The sequence below is a fragment of the Anomaloglossus baeobatrachus genome, chromosome 1 (genome assembly GCF_048569485.1).
Source record: "Anomaloglossus baeobatrachus isolate aAnoBae1 chromosome 1, aAnoBae1.hap1, whole genome shotgun sequence".
Lineage (NCBI taxonomy): Eukaryota > Metazoa > Chordata > Amphibia > Anura > Aromobatidae > Anomaloglossus > Anomaloglossus baeobatrachus.
Genome location: NC_134353.1, coordinates 26,292,303 through 26,314,574, shown reverse-complemented (window position 1 = coordinate 26,314,574; position 22,272 = coordinate 26,292,303). Strand labels below are relative to the sequence as shown.

General features: G+C 47.2%; 1 protein-coding gene across 7 annotated transcripts in view; it reads right to left on the bottom strand.

Moving 5' to 3' along the window:
• DYSF (dysferlin) overlaps window positions 1–22,272 on the bottom strand; it is a 423,810-nt gene that overhangs the window by 319,902 nt on the left and 81,636 nt on the right. For all 7 annotated transcript variants that reach the window (XM_075346129.1, XM_075346154.1, XM_075346146.1 and 4 more), the window contains exon 4: window positions 1,370–1,475. In XM_075346129.1, coding sequence (XP_075202244.1) covers window positions 1,370–1,475 — 106 coding nt within the window. The remainder of the gene's footprint in view (window positions 1–1,369; window positions 1,476–22,272) is intronic.

Sequence of the window (22,272 nt, the reverse complement as noted above, 5' to 3'; positions counted from 1 at the left end):
GCCCCTATGTACAAGAATATAACTACTATAATACTGCCCCTATGTACAAGAATATAACTACTATAATACTGCTCCTATGTACAAGAATATAACTACTATAATACTGCCCTCTATGTACAAGAATATAACTACTATAATACTGCCCCTATATACAAGAATATAACTACTATAATACTGCCCCTATGTACAAGAATATAATTACTATAACACTGTCCCTATGTACAAGAATATAACTACTATAATACTGCCCCCTATGTACAAGAATATAACTACTGTAATACTGCCCCCTATGTACAAGAATATAACTACTATAATACTGCCCCTATGTACAAGAATATAACTACTATAATACTGCCCCTATGTACAAGAATATAATTACTATAATACTGCCCCCTATGTACAAGATTATAACTACTGTAATACTGCCCCCTATGTACAAGAATATAACTACTATAATACTGCCCCTATGTACAAGAATATAACTACTATAATACTGCCCCTATGTACAAGAATATAATTACTATAATACTGCCCCCTATGTACAAGAATATAACTACTATAATACTGCCCCTATGTACAAGAATATAACTGCTATAATACTGCCCCCTATGTACAAGAATATAACTACTATAATACTTCCCCTATATACAAGAATATAACTACTATAATACTGTCCCTATGTACAAGAATATAACTACTATAATACTGCCCCTATATACAAGAATATAACTACTATAATACTGCCCCCTATGTACAAGAATATAACTACTATAATACTGCCCCTATGTACAAGAATATAACTACTATAATACTGCCCCCTATGTACAAGAATATAACTACTATAATACTGCCCCTATATACAAGAATATAACTACTATAATACTGCCCCTATGTACAAGAATATAACTACTATAATACTGCCCCTATATACAAGAATATAACTACTATAATACTGCCCCCTATGTACAAGAATATAACTACTATAATACTGCCCCTATGTACAAGAATATAACTACTATAATACTGCCCCCTATGTACAAGAATATAACTACTATAATACTGCCCCCTATGTACAAGAATATAACTACTATAATACTGCCCCCTATATACAAGAATATAACTACTATAATACTGCCCCTATGTACAAGAATATAACTACTATAATACTGCCCCTATATACAAGAATATAACTACTATAATACTGCCCCCTATGTACAAGAATATAACTACTATAATACTGCCCCTATGTACAAGAATATAACTACTATAATACTGCCCCCTATGTACAAGAATATAACTACTATAATACTGCCCCCTATGTACAAGAATATAACTACTATAATACCGCCCCCTATTGGTTGTCGCTTACCCCCGTGCTCATTTTCTTGCTGTCCAGTAGTGGGGGATTATATGTCACCGTCAGGTTGGAAGAATTGAATAAATCCCGCAGGGGAATCCTCGTCTCGCCCAGCATTCTGTGGTGAAGAAGGCAGATGAGGCATGATTAGTAATGATGTATTCGGCGCCCCCCAATCCCCCGCTCACACGATCTGTAGGGGGCAATAGACGCCTGTGACAGTAGGTTATCTCTGGTGAGCAGAAATGATGGGGCAGGTTAGCATCGGACATGCCTGATCGTGCTGTGGTCTGTGACCTTCATTACTGACTGTGTGTGTTCCGCTGACATTTATCTTATGTGTTAGATACTTTTTGTTTTGTATAGACTTGTCCTCGGACCCTTCTCCCCGGTCGCTGCCCCCATTACAGACCTTGCGTTACATTGTAAGACACAATCCTTTTCATCGGTACCGAAAGGAATAATCCACCTTGGCCGCCAGCCTGGGGCGCCATTAATTCTCACACTTCTGCTGGCGCGCGTCCAATAAGGAGGAACATATTAATAATAGCCCCCGTAATAATGTCTGCACAGTCGGAGCCCCCCCCCGGGTCGTAGGAACAAACGCAGGAAATGGACGGCGGAAGCCTCGGTGACAGACGGAGCGGGAAACTCTCATCTGGAGTGACCTGGAGGCGACTCCGACACCCCCCCCCCCTCCCCCCCCCCGACCACCCCCCGTCCTTCTGGTATTTTTATAGAAGACGTTCTGTATAAATAACTTTTCTCACAGACGACCGCGTTTCACGGCACGAGGATGAAAAGAGCGTCAGGAAACGCCGAGAGATTCCTAAGCTGCACCCGTAGGACTATATAAGGCCACAACTCCCAACTCCCAACAGTATCACTGACGGGGAGGCGGCTTCTCTGCTCCAGTCCTGTGTTTGCAGCCCCTATTCAGACCAATGTGTCTCCGTAGTAACAGTGTCACAAGGAGATTTTTACACACTTCGCTGACTGTCATGGCGGTGTTGGGTTCTGTTCAGGTGTCTGTGTCTGGTGTCTGTGATCTATGCAGGAAGACTCAGGTGTCGACGTGCTGAGTGCTAATTCAGAGGCAGGCTAGCAGGAGTTAATCTCTGCTAATCTGCTTATTAGTCTTCTTTGATCACCTGCTGTGGGGGAGCCAATCACATCGGCTTCCCTCTTATATATGCTGGCTGGATCCTTCCACCTATGCCAGCTATATGGAAGTTGTGGTGATCCGGACTAACTGGTGGTTTTACTGCCTGTTGCTGTGTGCAGTTGTAGAATTAACCCTTGTTGCCTTTTTGTTGATACCCTCCTGCTCTTGTTTTTCTCCTGAGTCTCTCTTTGTCTATTCCTCTGTGTGTGGAGTTTGTCAGACATTTGGTTTTGCCTTGTTTGTTCTTTGTGTTTTACATCTGTAGCGCCGGCGTCTCTGCAGAAACGCCGAGTTACTCACCACCCCGGCCGGGTCGCGTCCTCCCCCACATTGTCCCAGTTATCCATGTGTCCTGCTGCCTACTTCCCCTCCCGGGCCCTGTACATGCTGCACAGGGTTTACGGGAGTGCACTTAAGATGCGCGCGCACACTAGCCCTTTTAAAGGGCTGGCATGCCATTATCAGGAAATGCCTCTCAGTCTATGGTTGAGAGGTGCTGTGTATTTAGGGCATCTCCCATTAGGGGAGGTGCCTGTACAGTCCTCTAGTTCGTCAGTCAGTTTCCAGTCTGCAAACTAGCTAGTTGTCAGGTCCTGTTATCCCTGTGTCTGTCCCCAGTACCTGCCTTCCCATATCTGTGTGCCCATGCCTTGCCCACCATTCCTGCCTGTACCTGCCTGTCCAGCCTGCCTCAGTCACCCCACCTTTTCCCATCTATTCCTGGGTCCTGAGGGTCCGGTGGCACAGACCCAGTCACTTCCCTGGGAGTGGTACCTGGCATCTGCCTTACGGTGGGTGCTTAGTTAAGCCCCTCCCACTAAAGGGTAAGCCCAGGTCCCCCCTGTTGTCCAGTAGGTCCACTAATCCCGCTTGCTGCCCCTACACTGGCCGTGAGCGTTACACCATCCCACTCCTGCCCCGTCCCTCCCTGGGGGGAGTGGAATATTAGAGTAGTATTTTTCAAGAATATAGAAAGGAATGGGACTCCAGCATCTCCACCATTAGGAGTAATCCAAAGGTTAGGGTTAGCCTAGGGTCCCGTAGCGTAGGGACAACATAAGAGCCCCCTGTCCCTCGCTATCACGAAGTAACATTATGATAAACCGACAACAAACCTGCCTAGTGCAGTCTGACCCTCCCGCATTTCCTTCCACTACATTGTATCTGGTGGTGCAGGGAAGAAGACAAGATTGGTGCAACCTGAACAGCGAGGAGGTAAGAGGCCACTTCAAGGATCATCTCAGCCACACACTTAAAGGGATGCATTGTGATGAGCTTTATGACTGCAAAGGGCCCTTATAGTATTGGCCCTTTTCCGTCTGGGTGGCAGTATGGCAGCATTTCTTTGTCATCTTGACCATTGACATGAGGACATCTGCAAAGGAGCTGCATGGGCTGATGATTCAGGGCCTGCAGGTTCTCTCCCGATGTCCACCAGAGAGATCACGTGTCCTGCTATAGAATCCGGTAAAATACTGGACACAATTGGAAGGAGCCTGATGGACCACCTTATAGTCAATGCGGTCTGTTGAGCACTCTTGGTGTCCATCATGTGATGAATCCGGCACCACCACGATTCCGCTATGACCGAGCCGACCGGTGGATACAAGGAACCCAGATGTAAAAAGAACCTCTATCCTAAGTGTAAAGGTTTGTTTGTCAGCAGCTTTGAATGTGACTGGAGCACACGAGAGGCGTAAATCTAAATGTAGCGTTAGGAAACACGTCTGGACGCTTTAGGCTCAGGTTCAGGCGTCGGGTTTTGCTTTAATTTTCGGCTTCCTCTTTCTTTGTACAGAAATGAGCATCATCTACAATACAAGTTCACCCTACAGGATGCGCGGCGGGAAACCACAAGGAGAAAGTTCCTCCATCAATATCCTAAGTGATGGGAGCCACCGCCAATAAATCAGCCATTGTGTGGAGAACCCATGGAGCCGGTGATATTGTAGACGTCAGGTCTCTGCAGACATTATGCACTGGCGGGGATCGATATACGGGGGAGACGTCTGCTCCAGGTAAAAGCTTTTTTAGATCATGGGATGGCATACACAGAGAACACAAAAATGATGGGTGGCAGCCACGTAACAGACAAGCAAAGCCACCAAAGTTCAAGATTTGCTTGAATTTGGTCAGGAAATGTATCATATCAAATAAATTTAGCATAAATCAAATTTGCCAGAAAGGGTTAAGTTTTTTATATTTCTCCTCAGCTGTCACGATGTGACTGCAGGATACAAGGGACAGGGGACTCTTATACTGTCCCTAGGCTATCCCTAACCTCAGGATTACCCCTTATGGTGGAGATACCGGAGTCCTGTGCCTGGCTTTTGTCCTGATCAGAGCTAATTTGTTCCCTCCCCCAGAGAAGGAAGAGGCAGGAGTGTGATGATAAATCAGATAAAAACATACAAGGAAAAAAGAAAACTAAGACAAACTGCACACTCACTGGAACAAACAGAGATAAGGAGAAAAGCAAGAAAAGGAAGGCAGCAACAAAAGGACAACAAGGGTTAACACCACAACCACTCACAGCAATAAAGTACTACAACCACCAGTAAGTCTGGATTTCAACATCACACCAGACCAGTATAGAGAAACTATAGCTGGCATTAGTGGAATTGTCCAGACAGCATATTAAGATGGGGAGCAAATGTGACTGGCTCCCCCACATCATGTGATCAATGCAGACTAACAAGCAGCCCAGGAGAGATTAACTCTTACTAGCCTGCCTGTGAACTACAAGTCTGTGGGTCAACGCCTGAGTCTGCCCGCGCTGATCACAGACATCAGAGAAGTTAACAAGCAGAGTGCCAGAGTCTACAGTCTCCACAGATCCTGATCCTCCATCTTCTGTTTCATTCTTCTTTGCTCTCCCGCTGATGATGGTCCTCAGATCAGCTCCTCTATCTTTTCTCTTGTATCTTCTTTCCTCTCCCGCTGATGACAATCCTTAGATCGGTTCCTCGGACTTCTCTCTTGTATCCTCTTTCCTCTCCCGCTGATGCCGATCCTTAGATCGGCTCCTCCATCTTCTCTCTTGTATCTTCTTTGCTCTCCCGCTGATGACAATCTTTAGATCGGTTCCTCGGACTTCTCTCTTGTATCCTCTTTCCTCGCCCGCTGATGCCGATCCTTTGATCGGCTCCTCCATCTTGTCTCTTGTATCCTTTTTCCTCTCCCACTGATGACGATCCTTAGATCGGCTCCTCCATCTTCTCTCTTGTATCTTCTTTCCTCTCCCGCTGATGACGGTCCTTAGATTGGCTCCTCCATCTTGTCTCTTGTATCTTCTTTCCTCTCCCGCTGATGATGATCCTTAGATCGGCTCCTCCATCTTGTCTCTTGTATCTTCTTTCCTCTCCCGCTGATGACGATCCTTAGATCGGCTCCTCCATCTTCTCTCTTGTATCTTCTTTGCTCTCCCGCTGATGACGGTCCTCAGATCGGCTCCTCCATCTTGTCTCTTGTATCTTCTTTGCTCTCCCGCTGATGACGATCCTTAGATCGGCTCCTCCATCTTGTCTCTTGTATCTTCTTTGCTCTCCCGCTGATGATGATCCTTAGATCGGCTCCTCCATCTTTTCTCTTGTATCCTCTTTCCTCTCCCGCTGATGATGATCCTTAGATCGGCTCCTCCATCTTGTCTCTTGTATCTTCTTTGCTCTCCCGCTGATGATGATCCTTAGATCGGCTCCTCCATCTTGTCTCTTGTATCTTCTTTCCTCTCCCGCTGATGACGATCCTTAGATCGGCTCCTCCATCTTCTCTCTTGTATCTTCTTTGCTCTCCCGCTGATGACGATCCTTAGATCGGCTCCTCCATCTTGTCTCTTGTATCCTCTTTCCTCTCCCACTGATGACGATCCTTAGATCGGCTCCTCCATCTTCTCTCTTGTATCTTCTTTCCTCTCCCGCTGATGACGGTCCTTAGATCGGCTCCTCGGTCTTCTCTCTTGTATCTTCTTTCCTCTCCCACTGATGACGATCCTTAGATCGGCTCCTCCATCTTTTCTCTTGTATCTTCTTTCCTCTCCCGCTGATGACGATCCTTAGATCGGCTCCTCCATCTTGTCTCTTGTATCTTCTTTCCTCTCCCGCTGATGATGATCCTTAGACCGGCTCCTCCATCTTGTCTCTTGTATCTTCTTTCCTCTCCCGCTGATGACGATCCTTAGATCGGCTCCTCCATCTTCTCTCTTGTATCTTCTTTCCTCTCCCGCTGATGACGGTCCTTAGATCGGCTCCTCCATCTTGTCTCTTGTATCTTCTTTGCTCTCCCGCTGATGACGATCCTTAGATCGGCTCCTCCATCTTGTCTCTTGTATCTTCTTTGCTCTCCCGCTGATGATGATCCTTAGATCGGCTCCTCCATCTTTTCTCTTGTATCCTCTTTCCTCTCCCGCTGATGATGATCCTTAGATCGGCTCCTCCATCTTGTCTCTTGTATCTTCTTTGCTCTCCCGCTGATGATGATCCTTAGATCGGCTCCTCCATCTTGTCTCTTGTATCTTCTTTCCTCTCCCGCTGATGACGATCCTTAGATCGGCTCCTCCATCTTGTCTCTTGTATCTTCTTTGCTCTCCCGCTGATGAGGATCCTTAGATCGGCTCCTCCATCTTGTCTCTTGTATCTTCTTTCCTCTCCCGCTGATGACGGTCCTTAGATCGGCTCCTCCATCTTCTCTCTTGTATCTTCTTTGCTCTCCCGCTGATGACGATCCTTAGATCGGCTCCTCCATCTTGTCTCTTGTATCTTCTTTCCTCTCCCACTGATCACGATCCTTAGATCGGCTCCTCCATCTTGTCTCTTGTATCTTCTTTCCTCTCCCGCTGATGATGATCCTTAGACCGGCTCCTCCATCTTGTCTCTTGTATCTTCTTTCCTCTCCCGCTGATGACGATCCTTAGATCGGCTCCTCCATCTTCTCTCTTGTATCTTCTTTCCTCTCCCGCTGATGACGATCCTTAGATCGGCTCCTCCATCTTGTCTCTTGTATCTTCTTTCCTCTCCCGCTGATGATGATCCTTAGACCGGCTCCTCCATCTTGTCTCTTGTATCTTCTTTGCTCTCCCGCTGATGACGATCCTTAGATCGGCTCCTCCATCTTGTCTCTTGTATCTTCTTTGCTCTCCCGCTGATGATGATCCTTAGATCGGCTCCTCCATCTTGTCTCTTGTATCTTCTTTCCTCTCCCGCTGATGACGATCCTTAGATCGGCTCCTCCATCTTGTCTCTTGTATCTTCTTTGCTCTCCCGCTGATGAGGATCCTTAGATCGGCTCCTCCATCTTGTCTCTTGTATCTTCTTTCCTCTCCCGCTGATGACGGTCCTTAGATCGGCTCCTCCATCTTCTCTCTTGTATCTTCTTTGCTCTCCCGCTGATGACGATCCTTAGATCGGCTCCTCCATCTTGTCTCTTGTATCTTCTTTCCTCTCCCACTGATCACGATCCTTAGATCGGCTCCTCCATCTTGTCTCTTGTATCTTCTTTCCTCTCCCGCTGATGATGATCCTTAGATCGGCTCCTCCATCTTGTCTCTTGTATCTTCTTTCCTCTCCCGCTGATGACGATCCTTAGATCGGCTCCTCCATTTTGTCTCTTGTATATTCTTTCCTCTCCCGCTGATGACGGTCCTCAGATCGGCTCCTCCATCTTGTCTCTTGTATCTTCTTTGCTCTCCCGCTGATGACGATCCTTAGATCGGCTCCTCCATCTTGTCTCTTGTATCTTCTTTGCTCTCCCGCTGATGACGATCCTTAGATCGGCTCCTCCATCTTGTCTCTTGTATCTTCTTTGCTCTCCCGCTGATGACGATCCTTAGATCGGCTCCTCCATCTTGTCTCTTGTATCTTCTTTCCTCTCCCGCTGATGACGGTCCTTAGATAGGCTCCTCCATCTTGTCTCTTGTATCCTCTTTCCTCTCCCGCTGATGACGGTCCTCAGATCGGCTCCTCCATCTTGTCTCTTGTATCTTCTTTCCTCTCCCACTGATGACGGTCCTCAGATCAGCTCCTCCATCTTGTCACTTGTATCTTCTTTCCTCTCCCACTGATGACGATCCTTAGATCGGCTCCTCCATCTTGTCTCTTGTATCTTCTTTCCTCTCCCGCTGATGACGGTCCTCAGATTGCCTCCTCCATCTTGTCTCTTGTATCTTCTTTCCTCTCCCACTGATGACGATCCTTAGATCGGCTCCTCCATCTTGTCTCTTGTATCTTCTTTGCTGTCCCGCTGATGACGGTCCTCAGATCGACTCCTCCATCTTGTCTCTTGTATCCTCTTTCCTCTCCCACTGATGATGGTCCTCAGATCAGCTCCTCCATCTTGTCACTTGTATCTTCTTTCCTCTCCCGCTGATGACGGTCCTTAGATCGGCTCCTCCATCTTGTCTCTTGTATCTTCTTTCCTCTCCCGCTGATGACGGTCCTCAGATCGGCTCCTCCATCTTGTCTCTTGTATCTTCTTTCCTTTCCCACTGATGACGGTCCTCAGATCGGCTCCTCCATCTTGTCTCTTGTATCTTCTTTGCTCTCCCACTGATGACGGTCCTCAGATCAGCTCCTCCATCTTGTCTCTTGTATCTTCTTTCCTCTCCCGCTGATGACGGTCCTCAGATCGGCTCCTCCATCTTGTCTCTTGTATCTTCTTTGCTCTCCCACTGATGACGGTCCTCAGATCAGCTCCTCCATCTTGTCTCTTGTATCTTCTTTCCTCTCCCGCTGATGACGGTCCTCAGATCGGCTCCTCCATCTTGTCTCTTGTATCATCTTTCCTCTCCCGCTGATGACGGTCCTTAGATCGGCTCCTCCATCTTGTCTCTTGTATCTTCTTTCCTTTCCCACTGATGACGGTCCTCAGATCAGCTCCTCCATCTTGTCTCTTGTATCTTCTTTCCTCTCCCGCTGATGACGGTCCTCAGATCAGCTCCTCCATCTTGTCTCTTGTATCTTCTTTCCTCTCCCGCTGATGACGGTCCTCAGATCGGCTCCTCCATCTTGTCTCTTGTATCTTCTTTGCTCTCCCGCTGATGACGGTCCTCAGATCGGCTCCTCCATCTTGTCTCTTGTATCTTCTTTGCTCTCCCGCTGATGACGGTCCTCAGATCGGCTCCTCCATCTTGTCTTTTGTATCTTCTTTCCTCTCCCGCTGATGACGGTCCTTAGATCGGCTCCTCCATCTTGTCTCTTGTATCTTCTTTCCTTTCCCACTGATGACGGTCCTCAGATCAGCTCCTCCATCTTGTCTCTTGTATCTTCTTTCCTCTCCCGCTGATGACGGTCCTCAGATCGGCTCCTCCATCTTGTCTTTTGTATCTTCTTTCCTCTCCCGCTGATGACGGTCCTTAGATCGGCTCCTCCATCTTGTCTCTTGTATCTTCTTTCCTCTCCCGCTGATACCATCCTCAGATGAACTCCTAAGTCTTCTCTCTTGTATGATTCCCTCTAGGTCCAAAGCAAAGAATTCTCCTTTATCATCTGCACTTTGATTGTTTGCTGTGGGCATCACAGCTGTCTTTAATTTAGACATTTTTGATAAATGAGGTCCAATTTCTGCCAATTTCTGGTTCACAGAATTGTTGACATCAAGGATTGCAGCCATTTATTGGGGAGGAGAGAAGCTGCAGTCCATATTATTTTACATTGTTCTTCTAAGTGTACCGCTCCAGCAGTGGTCAAACCACTCGTATCCAGACGTCGCTACTCGTGGCTCGAGGGTCTCCGGACCCGGGGGCTAAAGGTCACACCCAAAATGAAGAAGGGGCTATTTACAGGGGAAGTATATATTGTTCGTGACATCACACTTGGTGTACGGTAATAGGGAGTGCCGCCGCTGCCGTTGGGAGTATCCGGGGTGATGGAGTGGGCAGTCGGGTGACGTTACCCTCCACGGGTAGGGAAAGGTCCCGGGACTCTGGATGGTGGGGACAGTGCAGGGGGAGCACAGGCTCGCTGGTTGCAGGGGTTAATCAGGTACTCACTCAGCAAGAAAGCAGATGCTGACAACAGGGTAAAGTAAGTCTCTGGGTGCCGCTGCCCTCTTGGGGGAGCTCGTCCGTGTCCCGTCCCCTGCAGTACAGCCTGTTGGTCTGTGACCTGCCTCTGGGCACAAAATTTTAGCGTGTCCAAGTGGCCCGTAAGCTTGGAGCTTCCTGGGCCCCGCTCCTTACTGTGACTAAGTAGAAGAGCTTGCTCTCAGGAGCTCACGCTTGGGATTTCAGTGGGCCGCTTGTTAGGAAAGCCCTATCCCCCTCGTTGCGCTAGTGCCCCCGATCTCTGAGCTTCGTGGGAACAGTCCATAGAGGCCCTGTCCTCCGCAGGTTAATTGCCGGGTTGCTTGAAGCCTTTCCCCGACCTAGGGTCCGTGTACCTTGTCGTGCCTTCGGTCCCGGACCGGTGATTAGGCTCAGGCTGCTGACCGTCCTCCAAGACAGGTCCCAGGCACCCAGCCTCAATCCGCTGCGACTGGGGGTCCGAATCCTCTAGGTCCAGACCACCGTCTACAACCTAGTCTGCTTCTCCCCTGGGAGCTACAACTTCCAGCTTCATCAGAGCTCCTCACTGCTCGAGGGCTACTTTCCTTCAGCCTGTCAGCTCTGCTCTGTGCTCCACTTCCTCCCTTAGCTGCCTTCCCCCTACCACCAACCTGTCTGACCCCTAGGTAACCTGCCCTATTCCAGCTTAAGCTTGTCATTGGTGTGCCTGACAAGGTGTGGTGCGAGGTGCATCTAGGGTTTGTAGATGCTGGTGGAGGCAGTACTGCAGGATGGGAACCCAGAACCATGGGAGGTTGAATCCTGTGTTGTGGGTGGGGGCCGCTGCCGCTTCTGGGGCTGCTCGGATCCGGGATCGCTGCTGCGGCTCGAGTGGTGACCGGACCCGGACTCGCACGGCCGTCCGTCCTCACAACCGTCGGAAGAGGGGATAATTACAGGGGGGAATTTGTTGTGTTGGTGACGCCACCCGTGGGTTGCGGTGAGGGATGGTGGCACCGCTGCTGTCTGGTGATGGGGCGCCCAGGGCTGATGGAGCGGGGGCAGCAAGATGGGATCCCTTCCACAGGTAGGGGAGGTGTAATCCCGGGGCCTAGTGTCTGTACACAAAAGCAATGGCTGCTCGAGGTGGCGCGCCGAGTTGGACAGGGGATCAATGGTGTACTCACAGTTCAGTAATCTCACACAAGTCCAGTGGTAAACCAAGTTGCCAGTGACCCTCGCCTTTGGTGGGTGTATTCGGGTCCCACACCCGGGTGTAGTAAATAGGGGTCCCTTCCTCCTGCACTCTGTGTTTGTCTTTTCTGTGGGATGACTCCGCATGGAACGGAGAAGTCCACTCCTGGTACTGTGTATGTGTTTGGGAGCTTTGGCCCGCGAAATCTGACCCTTGGGATCTGTGTGGGTTCTGACGGACACCCTATCCCCAGCGTTGGGCTTCCGTTTCGCTCTCTTGGCTTCGGGAGAACAAGGCCTGAAACCTCGTCCTCTGCTGGTTGATTAACAAGGGGCATGCAACCTTCCATATCCTAGGGTCCAGGCACCCCGTCTTTGCACGGCCTCCGGACCGGATTCCCGTTGTCGGCACCAGTGGGCTACGACCCTGCCCCGGTCCACTTAGGGTCTCCTGCGACTGGATCGCCATTGCCTGTGGCCCTGTTTACTGTCTGCCACCTAACTGGGTAGTCCAGGGGCCCCTACCCCTAACTCCACTGCACAGTCTGTACTTCACTCCACTTTCACTGTCAGCTTCAACTATCAGAACTGTTCTCCACACTTAAACTGTCGTGTTCCTGCCCCTGACACCTCAGGACCCCTAGGTGAGTGTGGAGACACGGGGTTCAGTGGGTGCTCTTGTCCACTGAACCAGCCGCCTTTAGAAAGACAGCGTGGCTCAGGGCTCATCCCAACTGAACGCACAACTTCCTTAACCGTGGGCGGAACACTACTCAGACAACACAGGGTGAGGGAATCACAATAGTAAGACTTTATTGGATCCCCAAAATATTAACAGCACATAACACATAACCAGCAAAACACACAAATGTAACAGGCAACAGAGTCTCACCCTTCCGCTGGCTCACCAGGGATTTAGACTGTCCGTGCCTCAGAGCTTCCAGGGCCGCTTACTCCAATCCAGCAGCACCCCGCTTTCGGCGGGCACCCACCGCGAAAGGAATAGCGCCAGATTTAGGAAGCTGTGTGAGGTCTGCAAAGTCTGTACCAAGTGACCGATTTGTCCCAACCTGGGTTTCCTCCTTAAGTAGTCTCTGGTATGATGATATAATCCTGGCAGCCGGAGTCGAAATCCCTAGGCTGTGGATATGGTCTCCAATCGGAACCGAAGCCCCTAGATTGAAGCCACAAGGTATCTTGATCCTCTAGCCAGCTCCTAAGAGCTTAGACTGGATCATGCACATCCATCAACAAACTGATGGCTTAAAGAAGTCCTCTCTTATAGCCACAGCTCTCCCTCTGGGCACACTGCGTCCTCATCGATTGGTTGGACAAGATCGCCTCTCCCATTGGATGAATCTCAAGCTGCATGGACAATGTTCATCCAAATGATGTCTACAGAAAGACTGAGGGTATACATGTAGTCTGGAATGCACAGACTAGACAATGATTACTAAGGTAATTACATTAGCAATACACAACTACAATACAATGATTGCTCCAAAGGGTCTGGTCCCAAACAATAGTTTAGCAAACATGAGTTAACACAAAAGAACAATACGTCTGGCTGAATGTTAAGAAACTTTAACCCATGAGAGTCCATGTCATCACAGTGAGCGTTCTCATCCGCCTGATCCCGCCCACTGGTGTGTCCGTATTATCATGAGGGGATGGCTAGGCTTTAATGGCTGTGTGTTGTACCTGGGTGTGGGTTTTTGGTGGTAACAAGTAGGGTGGACACTTTTGTGACTACCTGGTTTTGCCAGGGCGTCACACTTGCACTGGAGAGAAAGTGCGTGCAGTACCCTGTGACGACCTGAATAGTTCAGGGGCGTCACATAAACATGGACGCACAGAGGGGACATAAATAACAACTAAAAATGGTGCTTATTTAAAGAAACAGCGCTTGTAAAACTGACGGGTGGAGCAGGAAGCAGGGACTTCACTTCAACTCTAAACAAACACAATGTATGTACAGAGATCGCCTCTGATCTCCCAGTGTCACATGTGGAGAAGGAAACAAATAATGAAGAAGGGAAGTGACACCGAGCTAAAACTCTTGGTTCCATATAGCACTGCAAATGGCGCTCTGAAAATGAGCAGAACCGGGAACAGATAACAGTTCGGGGGCTGGGTATCGCCCCCACTGATCAGACATTGATAACCTATTCTATGGATAGGCCATTGATCCTGGACAACCACTTTAAATCAAAGCATATCATAGTGATATATTAAATGGTTATCGCAACCCAAGAAATATAGCACTTATTATTCCATAAATGATGATAACCTCTGGGACACACACAGTCCTACAAAATAGGGTCCACTGAGCCTGCACTGCTGATTTAAAGGTGGCCATGTACGTGCCTGTCACCGCCTGTCACCCGTGTGACAGACAGTCATGTGGTTTCTGGTCATAGAAGGTCACAGTGTTTGGCTGTACAGAATCCTCCCTGACTTTCCATTGTTCCAGCTGTCAGTATTCATTGGTATAGGTAGCTTTCCTGCTGGATTCATCTCTCCCCTTTTCGACTCAGCAGGAGTGCATCTTCCACCCAGCTGCTGATCATCAACATTATCTTTGTGCTTAAATACCCCTTCCTTTCTTCCTTGGAATGGTGCTGGTGATATTTTCAGTTCATTTAAGCCTTGGGTGCAAGCAGGTGGCTTGTACATGTGCCGCCCCCGTGTGAGCAGCCGGACTGCTCGGATTCGGAACCGCGGTGGCTCGAGGGGCGTCCGGACCCGGGGGTCATGTGGCCACTCAAATGAAGGCGGGTATTTACAGGGGATTATGTTTAGAGATCGTGACGCCACCCATGGTGTGTGGTAATATGGAATACCACCGCTGCAGTTGGGAGTACCCGGGGGCGATGGAGTGGGGCAGCCGGATGTTAGAACCCTCCATGGGTAGGGGGGATGCCCCAGGACTCTGTGATGGTGATCGGGGAGTACCGTGGGGAGTGAAGGGGTCACTTTCGTACTCACTCAGTCCATAAAGATGACACCGACAACTGGTTCTGGTTCTGGACACCGCTGCCGCTGAGGGGAGCTAGTTTGGGTCCCGTCCCCAATGGTGCTGCCTGGTAATCTGTGACCTTCCTCCTGGCACTTAGTTCTCTTCTTTGTTGGTCCCGGTAGCATAAAACTAGTCGGGTCCCGCTCCCCAGTGTGGCTATCTGTGGGAGCTTGCTCTCAGGGTTCACGCTTGGGATTTTCTGGAACGTTTTAGTGGAAAGTCCTATCCCCCTCGTTGCGCTAGTACCCCAATTTTGGAGCGGGTGGAGAACGGATCTTGAAGGCTCCGTTCTCATCAGGTAAATTGTCAGGTTGCTTGAAGCTACTCCCTGACCTAGGGTCCATGTACCCTGTCGTGCCTTGGTCCCAGCCCGGTGATGGTACAATGCCGCCGGCTGTCCTCTTCGACAGTTCCATCCCCCTTGTCACGATCCCCTGCAACCGGGGGTCCAGCTCCTACTAGGCCCAGACCACCGTCTGCTACCTATTTGCTTCCAAGGAGCCCGGCTCCTGACCTCTTCTCTCCACTTCCTACACTTCACTCCTCACTCTCCACTTTCCAACTGACTGACACTCCTGACCTCCCCTTAACCAACCCCCCAAGTGGGCGACCCTTTTCCACTCAGGCCATCCACTGGTGTGTCTGGTGGGTGTGGTGCAGAGTGTACCTATGACTTTAATTGGCTGATGTAGGCAACACCATGTAGTTGGGGACCCATAACCAAGGAGGAGGTTGATATTGCACAGAAGGGCAGATTGCACAATACCCTGTGACGACCTGATAGGCCAGGGCGTCACTTACTCTTCTGTGGTATTGTTGCTGAAAACGTTGCTGAGCTCCTCCCTGTGTCATCTGTAGATAAGTAGTTCACGCATTTCCCACCTGTGTGTCCTCCTTGTGTCTTCTATAGTGTTTAGTGGGGTTGTCGAAGAGCTCATCCCACACGTTCCCTATTTAAGGTCCAGCAGTAGGGATACCTGGGGTCAAGTATCCGCCTCGGTGCATAGAACCTAACTAAGGTGGTGAGGGACCTCAGAGACCAGCAGTAGGCTTGGTCAGGGGGTCACCATCTTTCCTTTCCCCAGACACAAGGTTTCCCTTCCCTATCTCTGTTCGCTGGGTACTTCCCTGCACGTTGCGTGACACTGCCATCATTTACCGCCATGAAACAGCCCGGCATGCCTCACTAGTATCCCTTTAAGGCTTGCCGTGCCGCTCTTATCTGGTGTTGCTGGTTCAGATGTGGTATGTTATTATAAATGGTCCTTTGAAGACTTTCTGAGACATTTCCTGATCCAGCCGTTGATATCTCACAGCCATTGTTTTATACTATTTTTCTAACCCGTCCTGTTTAATTTTGCACTGACCGGTTATGGCCTTCGCTGCACTTCAGTTGTTGTAACTTTTCCTGACTCTGAAGCTCGTCCAGCCGTGAAGTGAGATCTAATCACTGTGAGCGGGAAGCTGCGAGATGGCACCGCACGAGAAGAGAGGCCGGAACGCCTCCATGGACAGATGATGTCAAACACAAAACACCTAGAGTCGTGCATTCAAGATATTTCTTATAGAACTGATCAAAAATGTCAAATGATAAAAATCTCTGTTCTGATTCCTTCATTTCTTTAAAGGGAACCTGTCAGCAGAAATGTCCCCTAAAACCTCACAGATTCCCCCTCTGCAGCTCCTGGGCTGCATTCTATAAAGGTCCCTGTTATGATTGTGCCCACTTTCTGACCGAAAAAAAGTGTTTATAAAGTTGTACCTTTTTGGCTTCTGATTCTGTAAATCCGTCACGGGGGCGGGCTGCCTGATGGCCGTTATTCTGCCCCCTGGTCCTGTATGCCGCCCCCATCGCTGATTTCAATACTTCTGGACGCCGCCCACTGCTCCAGCCATCCCCGCGCATGCCCAGTGCCCATCTCTCGGGGATGAGCACTGTGCCCAGCGTCACCGCTGGTGACGTGCACGCAGGGTTAAGATTATGGGCGGTGCTGTGATGTTTATTCCTAAGCAACCGCCCATAATCGCGGGACCGCGCTTTCAGTGTAGTCACTGCTCCGCGCTCTTCCCATCTATTTCCTGCCTCGGGGCAAGATGGGAAGGAGGCGAAGTGAGGTCAGCAGCAGCGCGCTTGCGCAGAAAGAAGCAGGCCGAGGGGGAAAGCGCGGTCCCGCGATTATGGGCGGTTGCTTAGGAATAAACATCACAGCACCGCCCATAATCTTAACCCTGCGTGCACGTCACCAGCGGTGACGCTGGGCACAGTGCTCATCCCCGAGAGATGGGCACTGGGCATGCGCGGGGATGGCTGGAGCAGTGGGCGGCGTCCAGAAGTATTGAAATCAGCGATGGGGGCGGCATACAGGACCAGGGGGCAGAATAACGGCCATCAGGCAGCCCGCCCCCGTGACGGATTTACAGAATCAGAAGCCAAAAAGGTACAACTTTATAAACACTTTTTTTCGGTCAGAAAGTGGGCACAATCATAACAGGGACCTTTATAGAATGCAGCCCAGGAGCTGCAGAGGGGGAATCTGTTAGGTTTTAGGGGACATTTCTGCTGACAGGTTCCCTTTAAAGTGGACCTTCCATTCAATTTTTCATGTTGAACTGGACACACAATGTAATAGGGGCTGCAGAACAGAATTAAATGATTTTGATATTTTTTTATTTCACCTTTCTATGAAAGAGATATTAGACATCAAAGTATTTGGCACCTAATCAGTTAATTCTCTAAATTTTTCATTAGTGGGTGTGTACTTCGTAGTCTCTTTGATGTTGTCCAATCATATGCAGGCAGCAACACACTGGAGAAAAATGGACACACCCTCAAAGGAGCTCATCATTGAGCATGTTTGGGGTAGGGTGAAAGAGGAAGCTTGGAAGACAAAACCAAAGAATCTAGATGAACTCTGGGAGGCATGTAACACTGCATTCTCTGCTATTCCTGGTGACTTCATCAATAAATTGTATGAATCATTGATGCAGTCCTTCAAGCTCATAGAAGTCACACAAAATATTAAATATGGCTCTAATAGAACCACAACTTCATTCTCCAATGTTATGCAACATATCTTTGTATTGGAAGAAAGAAGGAAAATTCAGCTCACCGATCCTGCTGTTCACCGACCCGGCGCACGGAAGGCTTGGCTGCCAAATATTCAGGAAAAATGAAAAAAATAGACGTCCAGCGCAGTCCTCAGGTTGTGAGATAAAATCCAATAATTTTTATTCAATATAATTCTATTAAAATATAGCGGTGTGCAGAGTGATAAAGGTGATCTAATACCCCATCAAACCACGCGTTTCGACACATAGTCTTAGTCATGTTCAGATGAGGTCTTAGATGTCGGTTTCCTAAAAAGCAACGCTCACACCCATGTTAATCACAATCATGTGCGCGGTCTTTCAAAAGCTGACAGCTCAGAAAAAAACCTTATACACAATCCTGATAGGAAAACCACACAGAGAATGAAACAATATATAAAAAAGGGAGCAGATATATAAAATATAGATAAAAGAGTGAAATAAAAAATCATTCATATATACCGTAATACAATACAATACTACAATACTAATACAATAATATGTACTCCTTCATTTACCTAAATAGTATAATTGATATAAGACGGATTGTGACTGACAATATAAATTTCTTCCAACCCTATAAAAATTCCCCCTATAAATGTATATTTATATATGTATATTTATTGATTCTATGAATTAATAAAAAAATAATCATTTTATATCTTTAGATAGGGTTGTTATATAATCTTACTATTTATATTACACTGTAGGGGACAGTTATATTGTGCTATATTAACTATTGATTATTCATCCACTCCTTCCTAAATGGGATCTTACCATATTATACAAATAACGCATATGATAATTACAGTATTCTGCTACAATTAGGCTTACTCCATGGAGATTTATTATTTAGACATTAAAATAGAGCCAGTTTACAAGAACAAAATATTGACTTCAGGTTTGTATACTATATTTTTATACAAAGATTTATTGATTATTTAATCTGGGAATTATTATAAATATTTTTCCGGATATATTTCTGGATATATATTTTTGATACCATAATCTTGAGATGGCAATAATATAATATTTAATACACCTAATTCTGATACAAATAATTGTCTAAACATGTGGTTTTTGGATAGAGCTGCAGATCTGCACTTGAAATTATAGTATATATATATATATATATATATATATATATATATATATATATATATATATATATACACAGTGCCTACAAGTAGTATTCAACCCCCTGCAGATTTAGCAGGTTTACACATTCGGAATTAACTTGGCATTGTGACATTTGGACTGTAGATCAGCCTGGAAGTGTGAAATGCAGCAAAAAAGAATGTTATTTCTTTTTTTTTTTTTTTTTTTTTTTTTTTAAATTGTGAAAAGTTTATTCAGAGGGTCATTTATTATTCAACCCCTCAAACCACAAGAATTCTGTTTGGTTCCCCTAAAGTATTAAGAAGTATTTCAGGCACAAAGAACAATGAGCTTCACATGTTTGGATTAATTATCTCTTTTTCCAGCCTTTTCTGACTAATTAAGACCCTCCCCAAACTTGTGAACAGCACTCATACATGATCAACATGGGAAAGACAAAGGAGCATTCCAAGGCCATCAGAGACAAGATCGTGGAGGGTCACAAGGCTGGCAAGGGGTACAAAACCCTTTCCAAGGAGTTGGGCCTACCTGTCTCCACTGTTGGGAGCATCATCCGGAAGTGGAAGGCTTATGGAACTACTGTTAGCCTTCCACGGCCTGGACAGCCTTTGAAAGTTTCCACCCGTGCCAAGGCCAGGCTTGTCCGAAGAGTCAAGTCTAACCCAAGGACAACAAGGAAGGAGCTCCGGGAAGATCTCATGGCAGTGGGGACATTGGTTTCAGTCAATACCATAAGTAACGTACTCCACCGCAATGGTCTCCGTTCCAGACGAGCCCGTAAGGTACCTTTACTTTCAAAGCGTCATGTCAAGGCTCGTCTACAGTTTGCTCATGATCACTTGGAGGACTCTGAGACAGACTGGTTCAAGGTTCTCTGGTCTGATGAGACCAAGATCGAGATCTTTGGTGCCAACCACACACGTGACGTTTGGAGACTGGATGTCACTGCATACGACCCCAAGAATACCATCCCTACAGTCAAGCATGGTGGTGGCAGCATCATGCTGTGGGGCTGTTTCTCAGCCAAGGGGCCTGGCCATCTGGTCCGCATCCATGGGAAGATGGATAGCACGGCCTACCTGGAGATTTTGGCCAAGAACCTCCGCTCCTCCATCAAGGATCTTAAGATGGGTCGTCATTTCATCTTCCAACAAGACAACGACCTAAAGCACACAGCCAAGAAAACCAAGGCCTGGTTCAAGAGGGAAAAAATCAAGGTGTTGCAGTGGCCTAGTCAGTCTCCTGACCTTAACCCAATTGAAAACTTGTGGAAGGAGCTCAAGATTAAAGTCCACATGAGACACCCAAAGAACCTAGATAACTTGGAGAAGATCTGCATGGAGGAGTGGGCCAAGATAACTCCAGAGACCTGTGCCGGCCTGATCAGGTCTTATAAAAGACGATTATTAGCTGTAATTGCAAACAAGGGTTATTCCACAAAATATTAAACCTAGGGGTTGAATAATAATTGACCCACACTTTTATGTTGAAAATTCATTGTTTTTTGCTGCATTTCACACTTCCAGGCTGATCTACAGTCCAAATGTCACAATGCCAAGTTAATTCCGAATGTGTAAATCTGCAGGGGGTTGAATACTACTTGTAGGCACTGTATACATATATATACTTTTTTATATATATATATATATATATATATATATATATATATGATATATATCCATAATATTTAAAAAAATAAAGATTTATGATTAATAGTAATCTGTATAAGGCTGCAGCCCTATACATCATTTGCATTGTATTATATATGAATGATTTTTTATTTCACTCTTTTATCTATATTTTATATATCTGCTCCCTTTTTTATATATTGTTTTATTCTCTGTGTGGTTTTCCTATCAGGATTGTGTATAAGGTTTTTTTCTGAGCTGTCAGCTTTTGAAAGACCGCACACATGATTGTGATTAACATGGGTGTGAGCGTTGCTTTTTAGGAAATCAACATCTAAGACCTCATTTGAACATGACTTAAGGGGGCTTTACACGCTGCGACATCGCTAATGCGGAGTTGTTGGGGTCCCGGAATTTGTGATGCACATCCGGCCGCATTAGCGATGCCGTTGCGTGTGACACCGATAAGCGATTTTGCATCGTTGCAAAAACGTGCAAAATCGCTAATCGGCGACACGGGGGTCCATTCTCAAATCTCGTTACTGCAGCAGTAACGAGGTTGTTCATCGTTCCTGCGGCAGCACACATCGCTGCGTGTGACGCCGCAGGAACGAGGAAGCTCCCCTTACCTGCCTCCCGGCCGCTATGAGGAAGGAAGGAGGTGGGCGGGATGTTACGTCCCGCTCAGCTCCACCCCTCCGCTGCTATTGGGCGGCGGTTCAGTGACGTCGCTGTGACGCCGCACGGACCGCCCCCTTAGAAAGGAGGCGGTTCGCCCGTCACAGCGACGTCGCCGGACAGGTATGTATGTGTGACGGCTGTTGTGCGACCAGGGCAGCGATTTGCCCGTGTCGCGCAACAGATGGGGGCGGGTACCCACACTAGCGATATCGGGACCGATATCGCAGTGTGTAAAGTAGCCTTAAGACTATGTGTCGAAACGTGTAGTTCGATGGGGTATTAGATCAACTTTATCACTCTGCACACCGCTATATTAATGGAATTATATTAAATAAAAATTATTGGATTTTATCTCACAACCTGAGGACTGCGCTGGACGTCTTTTTTCATTTTTCCTAAATATCTTTGTATTAGAAGTTAATTATTTGTTTGAGTTTCACATTACTTTCTGTGGGCGACAAAACTTTTGTCTTGCCAAAATCTGACCTTTTTGTGTTCATTAAATGAACAATATTTCAGCTGTGCAGCAACTTTATTTTCATAACCTAAACCAAATTTGGGAGGGTTTCAGTTTTCAAAAAAGTAATTTATAAAACCAATGGATGAATTTAAAGTCAGGTTATAAGCTTTTATTTACATAACATGGATAAGCCACATAACTTTTGTCAGGGAGTGTAGAGTTCCTGTCCCTATGTGGTGCACAGATGGAGTACGGCTTGGCAGCCCGCCTGATCTAATAGTATGGGCGTCACCTAATAGGCTGCGAGCTTGTGACTGTGCATCTGCATGTGTGAACAGCGCTCTATGCAAACCATGAGTGTGCAGTTTTATCATCCAGCAATCGCCCCCTCCATGGAAGTGTGTGTGTGTGATTTGCTCCTCCTGCACTTGTGATGCCAACACTTAGTGGGGTTTCACTGTATCCTACTAGGGTACTAGTTTTTGGCCTGGGCGATGTACACACTGCAGCCTACCTTTGCTGTAAGTAATGCTTAATTTTTGGAGGATATTTAGTCCTCTTTTTGTTGCTATTTTTACTGTTAAAAT